Source organism: Elephantulus edwardii, unplaced genomic scaffold (assembly GCF_000299155.1).
Source record: "Elephantulus edwardii isolate Elephantulus edwardi_28Jun2011 unplaced genomic scaffold, EleEdw1.0 scaffold00148, whole genome shotgun sequence".
Lineage (NCBI taxonomy): Eukaryota > Metazoa > Chordata > Mammalia > Macroscelidea > Macroscelididae > Elephantulus > Elephantulus edwardii.
In genome coordinates, this window is record NW_006399898.1 from 6275003 (window position 1) to 6298453 (window position 23451).

The 23451-nt window shown below is 49.2% G+C and overlaps 1 protein-coding gene across 1 annotated transcript; it reads right to left on the bottom strand.

Annotated features, from left to right (window-relative positions):
• Nucleotides 1-10745: 10745 nt before the first annotated feature.
• On the bottom strand, nt 10746-22890 carry LOC102872740 (vegetative cell wall protein gp1-like). Its single transcript, XM_006894716.1, has 7 exons — nt 22348-22890; nt 20550-20649; nt 16025-16101; nt 12950-13018; nt 12106-12232; nt 11256-11350; nt 10746-10808 (listed from the first exon to the last, which is right to left on the bottom strand). Exons 1-7 carry the CDS (start codon nt 22888-22890, stop codon nt 10746-10748), a joined length of 1074 nt encoding a protein of 357 aa, XP_006894778.1.
• Between the last annotated feature and the right edge of the window lie 561 nt (nt 22891-23451).

The following is a 23451-nucleotide window of genomic DNA, read 5'->3' on the forward strand; positions in this document are numbered from 1 at the left end:
TAAGCAATTTAACAGCTGTGTTTACCACATACCGTTTATGATTAAGGCAGGCAGGCTAACCCTCAATGAGAGGGATTGACAGAGTGATTGTAACAGTGGGTTCAAGGATGGGAAGAGATCATGTGGATGGATGGGATGGGGAAGGTTCTGCTCTGTTGTACGTGGGGTCACTGAGTCAGAGTAGACATCATTCTATGATTAAAATTGCTGGTAAACATTATTAAATGTCTTTAATGAGTCTGCATGGTCTGCTATGGAAGGAGGTCCATGGTGGGGGGTGACGCCATTGCTCCTGAGCACATCAAATCTGAAGGGCAGCTGACCACTAACCTGGAAACACGAAGCAGGCAAACTGCAGATCAGAAGGTAGGAACTGATCCGAGACTTCCCAGAGGTTAGGGATCAGGGGTCAATGGCCTGAGAGAGGCCATCTGACTACTTCTAGTTTTGAGGACAGAAAAGTGGTCACAGCCCAAGGTTAACACTTGAAGAGGCCAGACATGCCTCCCCTTGCCAACCTCTTTACCAATTCTGCTACCAGCTGTCCCTCCCACAGCCCTCAGTACTTCCTTACAATCACCACAGAATTCAGACTGTTAGTAATTATGCGCTGCAATCTCAAAGGCACGCAGTTCAGCTGCTTCGCGGAAGAAGGACGAGTGGTCTCCTCCTGTGCCATGTACTGTCTCTGAAAACCTGCTGGAGGGACAGCCATGAGTTGGTTCTGACTTGGTGCACAACAGCATCATCATGGGAAGTACCAAGTTACAAGTCAAGAAAGACCAGGATACAGTTCAGTCAGGGCAGCTTCTTCACAGATGGGCCACCTAGGGGCCTCCTGGCCCTCTGCCCCTTGAGTTGGTCTGGCCTCTGCCTACTTTGGACAAGTGTTATAATGCTCTTTTGCTCCATCATGAAGTTCCTAGAGACACCCCACTGTGCCAGTAAGTTTCTTCCTGAGCGGTGCTTAGCTTCTTGCTCCTTGGGCTGGGAGGCCACTGGACTCCACTGCTGCTCATTTTCTTGCCATCTCTAGTGTTATTACAACTGTTTTCTGGGTCTAGGAGGTTCTCAGCACAAGAACCTTGACTATAAAGGACACGGCTCTTCTTCAGTGCAGTGAGGTCGCCCTTTTTGCTCCAGGATTGACTAGCAGATGGCAAAACGAACCAGTCCCTGCATTGGGATTCTGTATACCTTATTTGCATGATTGCACCAGGTCATTTGGTGGAAATCACAAGACTGTGTCAAGAAAGGCCATGTAAAGGGGCCACGTCATACTAAATCAGGTTTAGAAGAGGTTAACAGGAGCATGGGAGTCATGAAGAACCAAATGGAGCCATCTACTGTTAAGAAATGTTTTAGACAAAGGTTTATAGGAGAATCTTGATCAAAAGAGGAGAAATGCAGGACAGAATTTCAAATCTCATAGAATGTTTTGAGATCTTTAAACCCTAATCCAAAAACATCCTTTTAGTATTTTGAAAAATTCTTACTTGTACCAAACAATAGAGTAGGCTATTGGTAAAAAAAAGAGAGAGAGAGAAAAGTGTCTTGAGCATCTGAGTGCTTTAAGAGCTATCTACATGGAATAAAAATTACAACAGCAACTTGGCTTAGTGGGCAGGAAGTTCATGTTAATGGGGGGTAGGGCGTGGAAGGGGGGGCAGAATGGTGACACCAGATAAATAAACCAAATTTAACATGCACACTACATGCAAAAGTTGTTAGTCTATGCTTTGCCATGTATAATCTCAACAACATGAAATTACACACACACAGAAGGCATGGAGTCACCCAGGGTTGTTGGAGGGCGTTGTGTGCAGCCTTAATATCTTGAAAACCTTGCTTTATGGCTGTTGACCTCTGCCTGGGGTAAGCATTCTTAGTTCTGCATCTATCTGAAGAGTTAATTTTCTGTCCTTCCTGCCTGATGCCAACAACCTTTTTCAAGAGGGGAAATGGTTTGGAAAGATGGCTGTATTTATACACGCCAGCTGTTCAGGCCAATTCTTTGTCCTGAAGTTACTTTCCCACCACAGGGAGGCTAGCACTGCCAGCAGACACTTAAGGGATGCTAAGTAATGTTTCCCTCCTAGCAATTTACAAGTGTGGTTTTTTTCTCCCCCCTTGTACAAAAGACAGATCGGAGAAAAATGTTGAATGCGGCTGGGAAAGATTTTCATTCTTGGGAGGCCACGAGACATTTAGAAGTGAACTTAAGTGGAGCAGAATATTTCAATGTGTAAATTGTTACCTAATACATGAGGTTCATCTCTCCACCGAGTCCTCGGTGCTCTGCGTCCAGGAAGGATTTACCCAGCACTGCCCTTTGGCCACGCATGTCAGAGATCTTCCCTGAGCCTCCAAAGAACAATGTTATTTTGTAAAGAATGAAAAGAAGGTGATCTCTAGCTCCAGTGGGACCAAGGCTGCTAGCCAAAAAGGTCAGCGGTTCCAACCCAGCCGTCACTCTGTGGTGGAGATGAGACACTTTATCTCTGTGTAAAGGTTTACAGCCTAGCAAACCTTCCAGGGACAATCCTGCTGGGGACAGGCACCCACACTTGGGATCATCAACTCGGTGGCGGTGGGTAATGGTGTCTAGTCTCCTCCAGCACTCAAATTATGATTTCAAAAAACTTATTGGCCCCTTTGGATAAACAGTAAAATAACTCGGAATAGGTGTCCATCCCAGGTATTGTCTCAGATGTGTCTCTTCCTGTCCTCCCTGATGGAGCCCTGGCGGTGCACTGGGTAAACGGCTGCTAACAGACAGCTGGCAGTTCAAAACCCCCCAGCCCAAGAGAAAGATGAAAGAATCTGTGTGCACAGTTCGAGTCTGAAAACCCTAGGGGCTGTTCTGCTGTGTCCTGTAAGGTCTTTGTGCCTCAGAATCAACTGTTTTTGGTTTGGGTGTTTTTTATATCCTGTCCCGACCACCACGTCACCAGAAGGTTCTGGAGTGCTGAGACCACACTGACATTCCTGTACATCCTCTGGCTCGCCGCCCTCCTGCCCAGATCTGGCTGGAGGAATTGACTGAACCTCACAAGGAGCCATTGGCCCTGCTGGAAGGACCCAGCCTGGCAGCCCTGGCTTCAGCCCCACATGGGTCTGTCCCTTTCTGGGTGTGTAAGTCATCATTTCAGTCGACCTCATTTCATCATCTAGAAAAGGGAGCAGGAGTAGTGCCTGCCACATAAGGTCCTCACAAGGGTTCAAGGTGTGGCTGGATTCACATCAGGTCGGCCACCTGTCAGCCGGGTGAAGACCCGAGCATGACTCATCTCTGAATCCGCGCACAGCAGATGGGGCCAGCACGTCCAGTGCCCTAATGGAAGGGCCTTCCGAGCTGCTGTAAACAGAGGTGAAGGGGAGACGAACCACATGGCTTCTAGCGTGAGTCTTCCAGCACTTTCTGGACCGAGTTCCTGAGGTTTTATTAGAGTCTTTGGTACTAATCATTTCGAGAAAGAGGAAAAGGAAGATTAAAACCGCTCTCGTGAATCGAGTTCAAGTATTTCCAGTCTTACTTGGTGACAGTCGTTAGTGGTGTGTGGAAGGAAGAATATAAACAGGATGCTTGGAAAATTAAAGGTCAAGGTGATGATCGTCCCCTAATTTGAACTTTTAAAAAAAGTATTTCTTACGGATCTTTGGAATGTACTTGGGGCGGTGGGAAGGGTGAGGGGGGACTGTGTACCAGGGAGGGAGGGTTTCTTTTACTTTTCAAAGACAGAAGCGAGCTGGGGGGGTGGGGCGTGGAGGGCTGGGCAGGGAGAGAAGTGCAGCAATGAATGAATGGAAATCCAAAATCTCTGTAAATGTTCATTAAAATTATCTTTAAAAAATTATTAAAATTTAAAAAGAATCACTTTAAAAAAAAATAACAGGGACTTTTGGTTTCCAACACTGTTTACCTATGTCTAGCTCAGTCCTGGGTAAATGTAGCACCCATGGAGAAGTTGATCCACTTCAGTGTGTGTGTTTCACACCTACTTGTCCTTATGGCTGCCTGCAAGTTGGAGGCACAGCCTGTCAATAAATCAGATACTTTAGAAAACAAGCAAGCTCCCCCAGCTCAGTTAGTAGTAACACTGACCACTGTAGGTGGGCTGATTCCGACTCCTAGTGGCTCTGGGGGCCAGAGGAGCCCTGAGGAGGGTGTCAGCCTGTGATCCGTAGGGGAGCAGACACCCTGCTCTTCCTCGAGCAGAGAGGCTGATGGCTCTGAACCAGGGACCTGCCAACATTCCTCATTAAGTAGCCCACCTTACTGAATGATGCTGTGAGGTGCATTTGAGTCGACTGGGACTCACAGCAACATTATGAACGATGGGTCTGAACCCTGCCCTGTCCTGTGCCATCCTCACTACCTCTGACACGCTTGGCCCACCGTTAATCACAGTGTCAGTCCATCTCAGTGAGGGTCTCCCCTTCCTCTGCTGACCGTCCACCTTTCCAAGCACGATGTTCCTTTCCAAGGACTGGCCTCTCTTAACAACGTGCCCAAACTATGAGAGACAAAGTCTCACCACGCTTGGCTCCACGGAGCACCCACGATGAATTCCAGCCACTGATCTTCAACGGTGGGCTTAAACACAACGGCTCGTGAGGATGGCACAGGAGGTGACACGGTAGCACATAACACAACGTATTTTAGAACAGAGATGTCCTTGTAACCTCTCCTGTTCTTAGAGCATCACTGTTAATGGTGTGGGGTGGACATTCATTCTCAAGTTTTCCCCTGGGTACACAGAATTTAAACAGTACTGAACTATAAATACTAAAATACTGGCCTCTTTTTGTTCCCCTCAGTGAGCTGTCTTAAGACTTTTCCATGAGAGAAGACAGCATCATCATGCTATTATTAACAGCATATTTTATCTATGATGTCCCGTGTCAGGGGCTGGTGTCCCTCAAATGCATGTAATTATGTAATGATCGCCTGTAGTGTATAGGACCGAATGGTGGCAGGAGGTCTAATGGGGGAAGGTGGCACCCCTGAATCCCTCAGTCCTCACAGGATGCGCTGAGGGTCCTCCAGGGTGTGGTCTTGTACAAATGAGGTAAGCGAGCTGGAGGCGGCAGGTCCCTTAGGACCTAATTGGCAGGTGTGGAGAGCATATTTTTGGACCCAGGCCCATGTATGAAACGAAACTCCTTGACACTGGAGAGGCCAGAGTGTACAGCGGTCTCTGGGAGGTGCCAATCTCAAGAGCTGAAGGAAACACGGAACTCCCTCCACAATCCCCTGGGCTTCCCCTAGAGCCTCTATCTTCAGCTTTGCTCCAGCCTCAGCTATAACCCTGTGGTACTGCTATTCCCGCTGCATTAGGCAACTGAGACGCAAAGTTTATCCGTCAATCCCTGCTGACAGAGGGCTGTTTCTGGGTGCAATCTCCCCCAGCAGGATCCAACAATGCATGGAGAACTGCTGAATCCAAAAGAAGGAATTTTTTTTTTATTTTCTTATTTTTGTGTGCGTGTACCGTCAAATCAGATCTGACTGGTACAGGAGGAGATTGACCCTCCTTCCCCGGCACAGCATCTGGTGGATTCGAACCGTGCACCTCTGGGATTGTAGTTGCAGTTTCTTGCCACTAGGCCACCAGAGCTCCCCTAAGAAGGAATGTTTTTTTAAAAGGAAGAGTGAATAATTTAAAACCCCACTGCCATCAAGTTGACATCAACTCACAGGACCCTCCCTGAGGTCTTCGAGACTGCAAGTCTTTACGGAAACAGTGCATCTTTATCACCAGAGGGGTTGGTTGACGCAAACTGCGGACCAACGAGTGACATACCACACCTGACCCCCTTAAAAATGTGATTTAAAAGAAGGTGCAGTGGTGGCATGGTCTTCAGGGGGCTGCATTACTAACCTGACAACTATTGGTTAATGCTTTCCTTAAAGAGTCAGGGAGCTTTAGTAGCCTAGTGGAAAAGGAGCTGTACTGCCAACCCAAAGACAAGCGATCGAATCTACCAGCTGCTCCATGGAGACAGATGGGCACTTCCCTCCTGTGCAACCTGTAGCCTCTGAAGACTCACCGGACGGCCAGCTAGGAGTAGGTTCTGACTCTGGGCATACAACAGCAGCAAGAAGTCAGACCTCGTAACAACTTTCAGTTAAACTGGCATTCCATTATTAAAGCTGTATATTTGCATCCAACATGCTTGAATTTGTATGTAGCGGACTCCAAGCCCTTTGGAAACTGTCTTCTCAAATATGCAAACTCAAAACCCTGCCGTCCATCATCCAGCTAAAGGGCCTAGGAGCTGCCCTTCTGAGATCTACTGCCCGGGCGCCCTCTGCTGGCACTGACGGTGAGGTGTATTGACATCTCAGTAACAGGGTGAACACAGCCCACAGCTGTAGTAACAGGATGCATAGGTGGGCGGGGTTGGCCAGCGAGGAGGAAAGGAACGGACAGTGAACTGCACTGGGAGGGGGAGAGTGGGCGAGAGGAGGACAAGCTGGAAGGAGTGGACATCATGAGTATGGAAATTAATAGCCTGGAACAGGACAAGCGTTATAAGGGAACTAGGGGGTGGGGACGGAAGATACATGCAGGAATGAATGAATGAATGAATGAAAACCAATCTCTCTGAACCTTCAGTAAATTAAAAAAAAAATAAAGACATTTAGTACTCAAACCCCTAACAAAGCGTACTGCCTTCAAGCGATTCCAAATCCCAGTCACCCCATCAGTGGTCCTGCCTGACAGGGCTTCCAAGCCTGTAAATATCTTCAGACATGGAGATGGACACATCTTTCTCCCTCCAGGCCACGGCTGTATGCTGTGGAGTGGGAACCGAACCACAGCTGACCCTCCAGAGGGTTTTCAGAGGCAGTCAAGCCCACATGCCTTATCCACAATGCTACCAGGCCCCTGGTGACAAACTGACCTTCCTTCCTGAAATGAGCTTTCCTTCTGTCTTGTTTCTTCCTCTCTCTGACATGTTTCTGAGTCTAATCTAAGGTGTAACTGGAAAGCTGGGATTCTGATTCTAGAGAAGATCATTCATGAAAAACAAGCAAGCACTGTGCTTGCTCCGGCAGCACATATACTAAAACAAGCACTAACAGAATGCTTGGTTTCACAGTGGCCATGTGTACACCCATGGAGCATGGAGATGTGTGAAGAGCACTCACCCCAGATGCCACGATTACCAATAAACCACAACACCCCAAGGTAAAGGCTTGAGTAGCTTCTGTAACTGTTGTTACAGAAGTCACCTACAACTCATAGTGACCCTATCTATGTACAACAGCTCTGAATACTGCTCTATCCTGAGCCAACCTCACCATCTCTGATACACCCACCCCCATTATTCCAGTCACTGAGTCAATCCATCTTATCAAGGGTCTTGCCCTCCTGCGCCGTCCCTCCACCCTCCCAAGCATGACGTCCCTCTCCAATGACTGGCCCTTCCTTGCAACATGCCCAGAGTATGTCAGAGGAAGCTTCAGACTCTTTGCCTCCAAGGTGCAGCCTGATTTCATCCTCTCTGGGACAAACCTCTATGTTTTCTTACCAGTCCACAGTATATTCAAGACTCTCTTCCAGCACCACAGTTCAAAGGCATCAATTCTCCTTCTATCATCCCTAGTCATTGTTCAGCTTTCTGATGCACAGCAAATGATTGAAAAGACTATGGCCTGGATCAGGCGCACCTTAGTCTCCAGACTGACATCATTGCTCCAGTACTCTGGAGATATCCCTGACAGCAGACTTTCCCAGTGCAATTTGTCTCTTGATTTCCTGGCTGCTAATACCAAGAGTGTTGACTGTGGAGCCAAGCAAAATGAAGCTGTTAACAATCTCAGTATCTTCTAGTGCCAACTGTCCCAGTGGTGAGAATCTTTGTTTTCTTGATGTTGAACTTCAATCCATATCGAAGGCTGCAGTTCTTGACCCTCTGCAGCACATGCTTCTGGCCCTCCTCAGTTTTGGTAAGCAGGGTCGTATCATCTGCATAATGCAGTTTACTGACAAGTCTTCCTCCAATCCTGATGCCACATTTCTTCACACTGAGCCCAGCGTTCCAGATGATCTGTTCCACATATAGGACACCTCCCTTGCGTACACCCTTCCTAATTTTAAACCAAGCAGTGTTTCCTTGCTCTGTTCTGAAGAATGCCTCTTGGTCCAAGGATAGGTTTCACATAAGCACAATCAAGTGTTCTGGGATTCCCATTCTTCTCAGAGTTTGCCACAGTTTGTTGTGATCCACACAGTCAAATGCCTTTGCGTCATCAATGAAACAGACATTTCTCTGGTACTCTCTGCTTTCAGCCAAGATCCATTAAACATTAGCTATAATATCGCTAGTACCATGACTTCTTCTAAATCCAGCCTGGCAGTTCTCTGTTGATGTGTTGTTCCAGTCGTTTTGGATAATTTTCATCAAAATCTTGCTTGCATGATATATTAATAATATTGTTCAATAATTTCTGCACTCTGTCTGGTCACATTTCTTTGGAATAGGAACAAATACAGATCTCTTCCAGTCAGTTGGGCAGGTGGTTGTCCCCCAGATATCTTGGCACAACTTGATGAGCGCATCCAGGGCAGCATCTATTTGTCAAAGTCAGTCAATTGGTATGCCGTCAATTCCTGGTGCCTTGTTTTTTTGCCCATTCCTTCAGAGCAGCTTAAACTTCTTCCTTCATCACCACAGGCTCTTGCTCAGATGTTACTTGAAATTCTTCTGTGTCAGCCAATTCCTTTTGGTACAGTGACTCTGTATACTCCTATACTCCTTCCATCTTTTAATGCTTCCTGGATCATTCAATATTCTGCCCATAGCAAAGTTAAGCATTTCAACTCAAGGCTTGTTCTTCAATTTCTTCAGCCTAATAAAGCCCCAATTTTAAGTTGATATCTCATTGATTCTCTCAGGACACTGTGGCAGACACTGTTAAGAATAACCTTCCTTTCATCCTTAGTAACAAATCACAGATACAGCAGCACATGTTGCAGTTAAAATCTTCACCTTTCCACACTCCCTTAAACCTACAGGTTTCTGGGAAGGGAATTTCAAGGTGGCAGGGAGCTCTGGTGGCCTAGCCGATAGAGTGTTGCACTGCCAAACTTAAGGTGGCCAGTTTGAATCTACCTGCTCCTCTGGAGGAAGATGGGCAAGCTCCTGTCAAGGTCTGAGGTTCGAATACACCAGTAACTCTATGGGAGAAAGACAGGTGGTCTGCTCCTGTTAAGATGCAGCCTCGGAAGCACTGGGGCAGCTCTACTTGTCCCCGAGGGCTGCTGTGATTTGGAAGAGACAAGGGGACCCCACTGGACTTCCCTTTGCCCTCTCACTCTGTCCTCCTCCTGTCACACCCGGAGATGCAGGGGGACAGGAGCCAAATGCTCCTCCAAAGGAGGATGGAGCAGAAAAGAGGGGAGTCTGGGTCCTTGAAGGTCCACTCTGGGAATGCCTACCTCCAGAAAGAGCCCCCACGTCCCTAAGGTGCTTCTGGAAGTTCACAGCCCCCGAGCCCCTGTGCAGTGCAGTCCTGCCACACCACAGGGGTGAGGGCAGCGCTGTCACCAGCAGCTGGAATCAAGTCAATGGCAACTGGGAGGGAGGACAGTGTCGTCTGGGGTTCCTTACAGCGTACGGCCAATACAGCCCCAACACCGAGGATAAAATGACTGCCTCGTGAAGTGCAGAGGTGCAAGAGACAGCAGCACAGTAACTGAGTCCACAGGACACCCCCAGAAGCAGCTGAGCAACTTGGCCCCGTCACGGGGCGCACGGTCCCCAAGCTTTTAGGAGATGACACACAATGTGGCAAGAAGCTGCGTTCCAATCCCAAAGACACACGGTTCAAATCCCGCCAGCTGTTCTGTGGGAGAAGGATGGACAATCTCTTCCCGTGTGATTAACCACCTGTGAAAACCTGCCGAAGGGTCAGCTATGGGTCCAATACACAACACCACCACCATACAACGTGCACCCTCCGTGTGAATGCCTTTAAGCTGTGGTGTTGGAGAAGAGTCCTGAACACCCCGTGAGTGTTAAAAGATCACACAAGTGTGTCCTGGAGAAAGTGCAACCCGGGTGCTCTTTACAGGCCAGGACGCTGAGACTTCACCGCATAGGCTTTTGGCCTGTTGTCAGGAGGGTCAGCCTTTGGAAGAAAACAGAAGGCTAGTAAGGTGGAAAGTCAGAGAGAGAGAGGGAGGGAGACCTTTCCCAGGACAGAGTCACCTGGGGAATGACACTGCCTTACAGAAGTACTATGATGGAATGCCTGCGTGGCAATACATTTTCTTCTTGTTTAGTGCTAGAGGAGGGATTTGGGGCAGACGGGGAAAAGTTCCTCTGGGCACTGATTCATGTTCCGGGATTAGACGATGGTGATGGTTACAAAACTCTGAGCTTGTACTTAAAAACCCGACTAAACCATATACTTTAAGCACGTAAATATTATGGCATGTGGATAATATCCCAGAAAACTTCGAAGTGCCTGTCCACGGTAAGCAACAGAGCTAATTTTTCTGACACAGAATGTTAGAAGTGTCTTTAATCACTTATTATTAAGTACCAGCTCAATAGTTAAAAAAAACACACAAAAAACATTTAAATCCCCTTCCATAATCTCCCCGTATTCTTGCTAAGGGGTTTTTACGGTGAAGACATGCTCGTTTTTCCCCCTATATAAAACTTCATGAGATAAAGGCAAAGAACTGCAGACATCCTGCTGCAGAAGACCGTAGCTGTGGTCGTCTTCACTGGCCAGGTCCTGAAAGACTCTTGTTCATGAACTGTCTCTTCACAAAGCAAGTCCACCACTAGCAAAGGGGGAGACAGGGAAGAACAGACGGAGTGTCAAGCTGCAATGCAATTTCCAGGCACATTCAGAATTCAAATCTACTTACCAGCCAGGGTTCCTGTTTGTCCTGACATTACATCTGCCTGCTTTTCTCTTCTACACTCACAAAACACTCAAGGGCAAAAGAAACATAATGCTTTGAAGATATATCACACCTCAAAGCCCTCTCTACAGGTTTATAATGCTCTGACTTAGAAACGTAGGACTAGAGACCTTTTTATTGTATGCAATTTCTTATTCAGGGGGAGTCTGTGAACTCCTACCAAGTCCTAGGTCCACTCTTAGTGTCAAACACAGCAATGTGGAACTCTGGGTATTCTTGCAGGGGGAGATCTCACTGTGTTTCATCATCAGAATAGGACAAAAACTGACTTGTCAATTCAACAGGGAAAGAAGAGGCTCTTACCTTGCTTGGCTTGTCGTTCTGAGGGTCAAACACTTTGTCACAAAGCCTCAGCCCCGTCTCTTGCCTTAGCTGCTGTAAGTAGGCCCGCATGATTTCTAAAATGACCAGTAGGTGGAATGAGTGTCAAGACTGGATGTGAGAAAATGCTCCCACGTGCTGGCGGCTGGCCTGGACAACATCTGACACATCTCTATATAATCACATTGGGTCAGAATCAGAAATGAAGTCAAGATGGCTTCAAGATTGATTTTGGCCCAAAAATGCCTTTCTCGAACATGTTGCCAAGAACCTCTCGTGAGAGTGACTTAGAGGATAACCCATGCTCTGTACCACTAGAGAAAAGGAAGACAGGGAGCTGTGCGCCAGACACAGACATCGAGCTCAACATGGTCACAGCAGCAAGCCTGCATTACCAGAGATAACAAGCATTAATCTACAAGTGGACAGAGGCTAAGAAGCAGGATGGGCAGAAAAGGACACAGGAAGGGGCCTACACTCATGGCCATGCACAGCATGGTGGGACGACCTTTCCGCTCACATAACCATATTGTAATCTGTCCATATATATATGGGAGAGTGATGCAACCAAACACCTCGTGGAAGTAAGTTGCTTGTCTTAAGGCCTCTGGACCACACTCTCAGGGAAAAGCAAAAATAGACAAGCTATGTGCTTATGATTGCACTCTTGGCTGGGCAGCCAGTGAGGTGAGGAGGGGAGAGGGAAGGGGGGGAGTGCGTGGCGCACAGTGGGACAGCCAGCAGGGTGAGGAGGGGAAGGAACAGGGGATGATGAGGCCCTGGCATACAGTGAAACAGCCCTCTGCGTCCTGTGTAGGTGTCCTGAGCTTACCGTCTTCCTGCTTGTTGGCAGGCTTGGCATAAATGGCATTCAGCGGGAAGCCGGGCTCCCCAGGAATGGGGAAGTTGGTGATCCCCAGGGTATACATTTCTTTCTCGCCTTGGCTTTTGGAATTGCACTAAAAAAAAATAAAAATGCAAAAACACAACAGACATGAATTTTACAGAAAAAGGAAACTATTCAAATCTCAATGTTGTTCAGTCCAAATGGTTCCAGTGGAAGGTGTGAATGTCCTTTGTGTCCTCTGACAATCTGGGGACAATCTGGGCCCCTTCTTAGATTCACACTCTCAAAGGAGTTAAATCAAACACAACATTAACGACACTGGCACAGCCAATGCTGGTCAAACGCCGTAATTCAAATAGTAAGGGTCAAATAAATGATGGAGCCATCGATGTGCTTTAGCACACTACATGACGAGATCTAGCAGGAGGTCGAATTACTGCCATTTCAAAGAAGCACCAAGTGTCAGCAAGATTTCCAAATACCTTCTGCTCTCATGTGACAGAGTGGATAGAAGTGACCAGTGATGCTAGTGCTGCCATGCCCCTGAGTACATTCGGGGCAGCAGCAGCTACCACCTCTCAGGTCAAAGTTGCTTCAGGAAAGGAGATATTTCCCCACTTAAGCCCCTGAAGTCCAGGTCAGGAACTCTCAACCCAAGGACTTGATTTCTTTGTACAAGTTCTATCTTAGGATGATACACTCGAAGGCTACAGATACCACTCCGCTGTGTCCTTTCTACATGGCCTCTGAGTCTCAGCAGAGCCCCGACGGCTGGCAGGGTGCACCCTCAGTAACAGAGTGGCAGCGTATGGTCACCCAGCTCACTGACCTTCTGGAGTCTCTTCAGGCATTCCGAAATGTAGAGAGTGATGTAGATCAGGGTCCTATCTGCTTCACTCTACAGGAGGAGAGAAAAATATTCTTAAAATATCACAGAAGATCAAAGGGCTGGGTTCGCCCAGGGATGAGGCTGCGGAGGTAGGAAGGGCGAGGACAGGAGGACTAATGGAGACAAGCCCCACAGGGAGGAAGTGGGAAGGGGTGCTTACGCTGCGGGGATCACAACTATGGACATAAAATGAACAGGAACGGTTGAGTGGAAAACCAACCTTTGTAAACTTGCATTTAAATCACAATAAAAAGGAAAAAATTCAACAATGCAGTCCTGACCAAAACATAAAAATCATGTGCAATAAGGAAACTCTAGTCTTTTCTCTGGATCATTCATTTAAAAGTGTGATAGTATTGCTTTCAGTAGTTAACCCAATGGTTGGGGGGTCAAGTCTACCTGGGGCACCTTGGGGAAAAGGACTTGATGCCAGAGAGCCAGGTCCACTCCAACACCTGAGGAGCAGTGTGGTCAGAATCACCTCAATGACAATTCAACAAACACGCCTCTTTAAACCCAGTCTCTTGCAGGCCCCTGTTTGACCCCTCCTGGGAAGGCAGTCCCCAGTTCCCGCCGTGATCAGTGGGGCTGCCGTGGACTCGCTCCCCACTCCCCATGGCTCCTGAGGAGCTGCTCAGGAGGCCAACTCTGCAGGAAGGAGAGAATCCAGCTGCCTGGGATAACTGAGGCCCACCATCTGCTTGGCTCACTTCAGGAATCCCTCTGGCAACAGAAACACTCATTACTTTAAAGAAGGAAGCAATTATTTCCCAAATGACTTGCTCTAGAGGAGTTCCATCAGCCCAGCATCCTGGCCAACCCAGGTGGGAACTGTGGAGAAAATGGACAGACGTAGAACAAACGATGCAGGTCACCTTTTACAGAGACCACAGTTACAAAGCGAAACCCAACTCCATCTCCCAACTTTTAAGACCACATTATAAGCAGGAGAGAAAGTAATAGGGCAGAATTCTACTTCTCTCCAGGTATTAGAAACCAAACACAATGCACAGACTCTGTTAGGAATACAAGTCTGTCAAGACAAGAGTATACAATGTTTAAATGACAATTTGTAGACTAAGAGTCTACATGTAAAAAATTCACAGGGTAATTGATTCCAAGAGTCAAAGTTTGCCAAGAACAGGCTGAAGCTCCATATTCTAGAGTACTGTCAAGAAAATTCACTGATCTGCAGCAAAGAAGTCTAGAGAAAATCAAAGGCTACTGGTGCCAAAGAAGTCCAAGTGGTGCAGTGTTGTGCTGCGAACCAGAAGGTCAGGAGTTCCAATCAGCCTGGTGCACTCTGATACACAGATGGCAGTCCCCTCCCATCAGGACTCAGTACCTCGGACCCCAAAGAGATCCTGGCTATAACTTGGGATCCATTCAACAGTTATGGGTTTAGAAGGAGCTCTGGTGGCCCAGTGGTAAAAAGCTGTCCTGCAACCTAAAAGGCACATGGTTCAAATCCACCAGCTGTTACGTGGAAAAAGGATGGGCAGTCTATTCCTGTGAGATTAAATGCCTCTGAAAATCCACTGGAGGGTCAGCTATGGGTCAGTTCCAACTCGATGGAACACAACAACAAGGAAGACTTACGGGCCAATCAAATACCAGTCTCCAGCACCATGAGGCCCAGCTCCCAATGCTGACCATTCAAAATGGAATCACTGTGGGAGGTCCTGGACAGAGTGGGATAAAAAGTGGAGGAACACTAAAATCATGACAAGGATAGGCTCTCCGGCTGGACAGAGGCTAGAGGGACCCCTAAGACTGTAGACATTAGACACCCTTCCTGCCTCGAACTGCAATCACCCTGGTGACTCAACTTTCAACCACACAATCCACAGGCTTCTAATGTGAGCAGTGGCACCAGGGAGGAACACAGTTCTCAGAACAATCAACCAAACACAATGAAAATGACAGTGTGTGCCCAGGCAGAAAAGCTTGTAAGGACAAGGGGAAACAGGAAACATGGGGAAGGAGAGGGAAGAGTGCTGCTAGCATGTGGGGCTTGTAACCAATGTCACAAAACAACGTATATGGACTGTTAAATGAAAATCCAACATGCTTTTTAAACCTTCACTCAAATTACAATAAAAAGTTAAAAATTAATTAATTGTTATTTTTTTCCCATTTTCCCTTGTTTTTCTGTCCTTTCCCTTCATCCTTCCTTTGGCCCCATTCCCCATGGAGCTATGAAACCAGCCTGGGTGGGTACAGGGTGCTTCTGGGCAGTCCCACACTAGTTTACGTCTTTGCCTAAGGCCCAGGACACAGAGGCTATCAAAAGTAACACGGCATTAAAAACAGCAATAATGATATAGCTCATAGGATTCTCTGGTTTTGGACTAACCCTAAATAAAACATACAGCCTGGCATACAATAGAGACTTACTTAAGGCTGAATATGTAATGCTAAGTACCTAGGCTAGAAAGTATAAAAAATTTCTCTGTTCAGGGCCAGAGAGTAAATATGGCAGACATTGTGGGCCTCAATTATTCACGTCTGCTTCTGTGGCTTGCTGGGGCCCATAAAGGATAACCAAGCAAATCACCAGGCTGTGTTCCAATAAAACACTATTTATAAAAAGAGGTGGCAGGCCAGGGTGGCAAATGTAAGGCTGTAATTTGCTGAACTCTGGAATAAACTTTGGAGGGTAAAAGAGAAAATAATATTCACAGAATCCAACAGTAGCCACTGCTTTAAATACTAAAAATTACCCAATCCTGGTTTGTTTGTTTTTTTTAATTTTTTTTTTGTTATGTGTGTACCATCAAATCGGATCTGACTGGTACAGGAGGAGATTGTCCCTCCTTCAGCAGAGCATCTGGTGGATTTGAACCATGCATCTCTGGGCTTGCAGTGCAGCTTCTTGCCACTAGGCCACCAGAGCTCGCCACCCAATCCTGTTTTATCCCATTTATTCCTGACATGAACCTTGACTACAAGGTTATTTATTTCCAGCAGGAACAAAATTAATTATTAAGAACATTTCAATGAAGAGTAATTTACCTTAATTTCATAGTTCTTGAAGAAGACATTGGCCTTGAAGTAATAAATGGCTTCATCCACAATATCTGTGTCTTTAGCTAAGACAGGCACAAAACAGGAGGGGAGAGAACATTAGTCAAGTATTATCTATAATATCTTAAAAAAAATATCCCAAGAGTTTACTCAGAAAAAATATAGAATTACCAAATGACCTTAGCGTTTAATTTCCAGGTATGCAAAGAACCTAAAAAGAGGTTCCCACAGTGCACGTGCACTCATTCATGACCATTCACAGGAGTCACAGGAGACAAGAGCCCGTCCCTCAGCAGAGGAAGGGCCAGTGAACTGCTTGCACACACACAGTGGCACAGACTTCACACACGGAAAGCACTGACTGATACAAGCCACTGTAAGGGTGAGCCCTGGGAACATTTGGCAAAATGATAGAGGTCGGACATAAAAAAGTTCACCTATAGATATGAAACACCCGGCACATTTATATGAGATTTCAAAAGAAGCAAATCCACAGCAGACTGGTGAGAACCAGGGGCTGGAGGAGGAGGGGAGAAGAGACACTGTTTCATGTGTTCAGGTTCCTTTAGGGGTGACAAAAATGTCTGCAAGGTAGACAGAGGTGTAGTTCTGCAATGCTGCTACCGGACTGAGAGTGAGACTCAAGCCTGTGTCCTCTGAGTCCAGCTCCTAATGACCCTGTGATGAGCAGACCGGCCTGTGGGGCTTCCAGGCTGTGAGTCTTCCTGGGAGCACACGGTCTCTTCTCTCTCCCTCAGAACGGTTGGTGGGTTCAAACAACCAACCTTGCAGATGAGTGCTTCAAAATCAGGGCTCCTTAAAAACACGTATCATGTGTCCTGACGTTCACTTTTTTTTTCCCTTAAAAAAAAAGCCTATAAGGGGAGGTGGGATCCAGGCTCAGTGGCCAAAAGTTTTGAGGTCAGAAGCGACTCGATGGCACATAACAACAACATTGGAGCCGTGCGTCCTTAGATACCACGTATCTGGAACACACAAGCATGTGGTTGGATTTATTCCCCCTGTCCTCAAAAAACTCACTGCACTGACTCGGAACCGACTCGGAACTCGCCCTCCGTTAGATTTCTGAGGCTGTAAGTCATGAGGAGACTGTTCATCCCACTGAGCCGCTGCTGTGTTCAAACCCCAGGACTCACGGCCACCAGCTCTGAACCACGGCAACCAGGACCAGCTTTCAGCTCCACCACAGGATGACTCCGGTCATCTGCACCCTGTTGAAGAGGCCCTGGTGGCCTGGTACCGGGAACCGTCCTGCTAACCCAAAGGCCACACCACTCTGGTCGTTCAGATCCACCAGCGGCTCTTGGGAAGCATGGTAGGCAATTCCCTCCCCTGTGATTTGTAACCCTGGAAACCTGTGAGCAGGTCAGCTCTGAGCTGATTCTGACTTGACAGCACTGAGCTGGAGTTTTTCTTGGTCTTGGCATTCTGTTGGAACTGCCTTTCTCCGAAATACGGTGGCTTATTTTTTTTAGCTTGTTTTTATAGAAAGTATACTGCTAGAGCCTTTGTGGCATAGTGGTTAAATCCTAGCCTGCTAATCAAAAGATCAAGGGTTCAAAGCCACCAGCCATTTCAAAGAAGAAAGTGTGGCTGTCTGCTTCCTAAAGATTTACAGCTTTACAAACCCTATGGGGTTATACTCTGTCCTAGAGGTCGCTAGGAGTTGGCATCAACAGCAGAGGGTTGGTTTTTTGGGGCTATATAAGCACTGTTGCTGTGTAATGTCAAGTCAGAAGGGACCCATAGCTGACCCTCCCCTGAGTTTTCAGAGGCAGTAAACCACACAGGAAGAGCTTGACCATCCTCCTATGGAGCAGATGGTAGATTCCAATTCCTTGAAAAAAAAAATCCAAGCAATTAGAAGATAAAACAAAAACCCACTACCCAAAAAGAACTACTATTAAGTACATTTGGTGAACTCATCCCTGCCGTTTCCTGATGCATTTGTAAAGACTAAGAAAATGTAACAATATAATTTAATTTGAATTTATGTGTGATTAGTTTCTGGGGAAGAAAACCAAAACTTCCCACTGTCAACTGGGAATATGCTGGAGTTCAGATTTACAACTTTCAAGAAAATCACAGCAAAATATTTTTGTGCAAGCTGTCCTAGGTGGCTGCAGACTGAGAAAAACCAGGACTACGGCTTGACAAAGACAAATTTCGTTATGCGATTTCTTTGGCAACCTTTTGTTTTCTTTCTTATTTTAAAAAGGTCAGAGTCCCAGGGTCTTGGTATCCGGCAGCTGGTTTCAGCCATGCTGGGACAGTTATTTATACTTTGTGTCCCTGACTGCCACCCCCTCGGCCCACAGAAACTCGGAGCAGCTCGGGGGGGATGGCGGGGGGGGGCATCAGTCCTCTGTCATCTGGTCGTCCAGACCCCAGCTCCCTCCCCTGAAGAATGCCAAGGAGATTCTAACTTTAGACTTGTGCTCTCTGCCGTCTGTTCTCTCTTATCTGCAAAAAGAAAACTTCCTCAGATGATTCAACAATGTCTACAAGAGCCAGCCAGTTCTTCAACATTAATTCAATGGTTTAGATGGAGCAGGGAGAGAATTCAGAAGAGGGTTTGGCAAAAGGAGTGCTCGAAAGATACTTGTTTGCTGTAAATGGATCCATTTAACCCAAAGCTGGCTGTCTGAACCCACCGAGCAGCTCCATGGTAAAACCCCCCAGTCAGCTGTTCCTGTCGAGATGACAACTTAGACCCAACGAAGCAATTCTACTGAGCTCTCTGAGCCGAAATCTAACGGGAGCAGTGACGGGCTGGAGATGTGACATGCCATCAGACCTCCTTACCTAATGTCACAGGAGGAGGAGACAGAACGAAGCTCAACACGGGCCCAAAGCGGACCCCACGAGGAAGGATCTCCACCTGTTATCATGGACCAGCAAGTCAGAACCAACCCATTCCAGAATCCCTTCACAGGCCACACCCACAGGTACAGGGTTCATCAGGAAGTGACAGGTTACAATTCTGGATCAGGAATGACTCAGGACACAGTTCTTTGGTCTGGACAGTTGCTAAAACATGTCTGCAGACAGACCTCTGCTCTGCTTTGGCAGGTGTGAAAAACCTCTTCAGCTCTGCAGTACGTGGCCAGAGGCATCTCACTGTGCCAGTTAGCCTCGGCCCAAGGACGCCCAGCTCTTGATTCATGGGTCGGCATGTCCACTGAAACCAGCTCATTCTGCTTCTCTGCCACCAACTCTTGTCACCTCTGCATGACAGTTCTGTCTCCTGGTCTCGGAGGTCCTCGGAGCAGGGAGTCCAAAGGACGAGCCTCTTGCTAAGGCAGTCACCAAGGAACCCCTTGACCGCTGGGGCTAGCTTATTTTAAGCCTGAGGGGATGGCGACCATGACCAGTCCCCTCCTAGGGTTCTGTGAACCTTTAATCACAAGCAGACTGCCCAATCTCTTCAGTGGGCTACAGTCACCTCATTTGCTGTCTCACCCAATAGGGAGAAGGACCGTATTATAGTAACTCCCCACACCTCAATGCAGGAGAAGGATGGGCAATCTCCTCCTGCACGATTAACTGCCTTTGAGATCCCGCTGGAGGGTCTGTGCTCACAGCACAAGCTTTCTCCCCTCCAACCCTTTTCTAATCCAGCCCCAAAGGAACAGAATCCAGATACTGTTCATTACATATCGAAGCACTGCACAGGGGACAAGCAGGGACTGCTCCGCCCTTGACTAAGAACTCCTGACCTATTACACGGGGTCTACACGCTTTTCCCCAAGCAATCTGCGTCAACATGGGTTCTAAGTCCTTATCTGTACTGCCCTTCTACTTTAGTTTTTTTCTCTTTGGGGTCTTTTTCCATTTCCTTCATCCTAGCGATTCATGAAGTGGATTACATTTACTGAGCAAGACTCTGGTGTTGAGGAAAAAAGAAGTCTAAGTCACATCAAACAGTTTGGCACCAGAACACAGTTGGGTCAGTACAAAGAACCAATTACACTAATTACAGAGTTCTCTGTAGGCATCAAAAGTATCTCACCAAGTAGAGGGAAAAGGACAGGGCTTTCTGAAAAACCCATTACTTACACACACACACAAACACAAGAGTGGGTACCAAGAAGGAAAGCAAAGACATGTTAAAGGAAGTGCTACAGATAACACACAAAGGAAGTAAATTCAAAAGAGGAAGAGGCTCAAACATCTTCTTCTACCAGCGTGATGATGGAGAAGGGATGGGATGCGTTGTTGTACAAAGCTTCAGACAGGACTGAGAGCAAACGCAGGAACAGTGGCCAGGATCAAGCACACTTCCCTCCCCTCACCACGGAAATACTCCTATTGGGTGCCACACACACATGATGACGGTGACGGGCCTCAAACACAGCACCCACCAAGCACCAGGACACTCGGGACCAAGATGACAAAGGCTGAGCGGGGAACTGCCCCAGCTGGTGATGTCAGAGGCGCCTGACATTCCACAGCAAAAGTGGAAAGGCGGTGGAAAAGGACTCGGACTTACTCTCTCTCGGGGCAGGTCCTTTGAACTGACTTCTGATAGGAAGCAGCGCCATGTTCCCGATGAGCTTGGTGTCGGGGTCCATGAGGGAGGAGTGGTAGGCCTGCAATGGGGAGGCAGGTGAGAATGAGGAAGCAGAGTGCAGACAAGGAAGACAAAGGGGTCAGCTCTGCGGCCTCTGACTCACAGAACCCCTCAGGCCAGAACTCAGGGCTCGGGGCTGTCAACCTCCATGAACACAGACTGCCTTATCCTCCTCCTGAGGACAGGCTGCGAGTTTCAAACTGTGTTCTCAGTAGAAACCCCCACGGATGGAGGGGCCGTGGGTCAGGGCTGACTTAGTCAGGTGAGCCTGGTATTTTGGTGTACGTTCCCAGTTGAGTTATGCCGTCTGTGTCTGTGGCGCGTGTACAGCTGGTGAAAACATGTACACCACAGAATCTGGCAGCACCATACCGATCAAGGGTCCTTCCACTGCTGTTGTTTCAGCCTGACCACTTCCTGGCTCACATCTTTGATGAGGAAGTCACATTTCTTCCTACTCTATTTTCAAATATGTGTAGTGTACCACCGTCGTCGTCAGTCAAGAGTTACATTACGAGGGGGAGAAAGTCAGCGACCGCCTCCAGACAAACGCTGACGTTCTGAGAACAATCTGCATGCTGACTCCCAGCTGTGCTTCTCACCAGCAGAGCCACGTGGTTCTTGCCCAGGCAGGGCACCAACGGTCAATCCTGACTCCCGTGGCTGCAGGGCAGAGTGTGCCCAAGGCCAAGAAGCCTTTCTGGAAGCGGCCTCTCGTCTCTCCCACGGAGCAGCTGCTCCCTTTGAATCTGGTTTAGCAGCCAAATGCTGCAGCACAGGGCCAGCCATCCAAGGCCGTGGCTGTCACACTGATTCTGAGATCTCCTCATGGTGCCACCAGGCTGGGAGCCTTAAAGAAGCACACGGCTTCGCGGTCGTCCCACAGGGCAGCTGCCAGCCGAGAATCACCACCCTTGAGGATAGCCAACGCGTAACCCACTCAGCCACAGTGGTACGGGGCATGCTGTCCAGTGCGAAATCAGTGGGGGAGCCCGGTGTACCGGGGAGCTCACCAAAGGAGGTCTCCCCCAGCACACATCAGGCATCGATGAATGGGACTCACGGAGTCCTGGGTGGTGCAAATGCTTAACACCTGGCTGCTAACTGCCAGGCTGAACGTTCGTGTGTACCCAGAGGTGACTGGGAAGAAAGGCCTGGCAATCGCCGTGGGGAAACGCAGCCACAGACAGCCCACGGGACATGTGGGGTGAGCCAGAGCAGATGTGGCAGGTTTCTGAAAACTACGATTATCTGAAACCTTGCACTATACACACAGACACTCTCCTACGACTGGCGCACGTGGGCCACTGTCACTGCCTCGCTAAGGCAGCCGCCGTCTCCCGATGGGTCTTCTGGTCACTGTGGAACATCTTCCTCCCTCCTCGCTGGAGCAGGGATCTGCTGGCCTGCCTCCCCTAGCTGGGCGCCCCGTGGGAGGAGCTGAGCTGCTGGACCAGAGGCACCGGCTGCCCCGCGCGGGAGGACGAGGGCAGGCCTGGGAACAGCGGCCAGGAGGGTCAGCGAGGGGTCAGTCCCGACCGGGCGGCAACGGGTGGAGGTGCTGACCATCTAAGGCGCCCGGCGCGCAGCAAACACCTCTTTGGTGTAAGACGAGGGTCAGGACAGCCATGACCCCCACGGACCGGCTTCCAAATGACGGGCAGCCGGGACACCGTGCACCTTCCCTCTCCTGATGCTCGAGAAAGCAAACACTTGCGGCTGTCGGCCAGGGCCCGGGGGCTCGGGGGTCCCGGGGGCTCGGGGGTCCCGGAGGCTCGGGGGTCCGGCGGGCTCGGGGGTCCGGCGGGCTCGGGGGATCCCGGGGGTCCGGCGGCCTCGGGGGTTCGCGGGCTCGGGGGTCCCGGAGGCTCGGGGGTCCCGGGGGCTCGGGGTCCCGGGGGCCCGGGGGCTCGGGGAGTCCGGGGGCGGCCGGAGCGGTGGGACAGACGGAAGCCGAGAGGGACGCGCCCGTGGGCGGAGGAGGAAGTGGGCTTGACAGGAGAAAGAGGAAGCCGGTCCTAGGCTCCGGCTCCAGGGAGTCCAGGGGACCCGAGGGGCTCGGGGTGCCGAAGGGTGGACACTGGAGACGAGGGCGGGAAGGACGCCGCGACCTCCCCGCACGCGCCAAGGTCATGGCCGACACGCCGCCCGCACGGCCCGGGGCCCCGGCGTGCCCCGGCCTCGGGACAGACACCCCGGCCCTCCTAGATGCTCGGCCGGCCGGCGCCCCCAGCCTCCCCTGCCCGCTCTCAGGGCGCATTTGACTTCTGCCCGCTCTCCAATCCCCGTGTCTCCCACACCCTCGGCAGGGTCGCTCACCGGCATCTTCGCGGAACCAGCGTTCGGACCACCGAGCAGCCACCACAGCAAGATGCTTCCCGTCTGGCTGTCCGGGCGCGGCAGGCGGAAGTGAACCGGAAGGGGAAGACGAGGCGCTTCCGGTATAAGCCCCTCCTATCGAGGCTGCAGAGCTGAAGGGGCGCCAGGGGGCGCGCGAGCGCTGTGCAGGGGTCCTGAGTGATGCGCATGCGCGCGAGCGCTGGGCAGGGGACCCTGAGTGACGCGCATGTGCGCGAGCGCTGTGCTGGGGCTCTGAGTACGCGCATGCGCGCGAGCACTGCGCAGGGGTCCTGAGTGACGCGCATGCGTTAAGCGCGCGCGTGGCCATGTGGTCCAGGAAGCCGCTCCGCTGTCAATGTTTTGCACTGTTTTTGCACGATTGTCACATTTTCAGCAAAGCCTTTCCTGGCCAATCTATTTTAAATTCAATACCACACCACTCTTGCTTTACCTGTACTTCTCCCTCCCTTTTGTTGTTGTT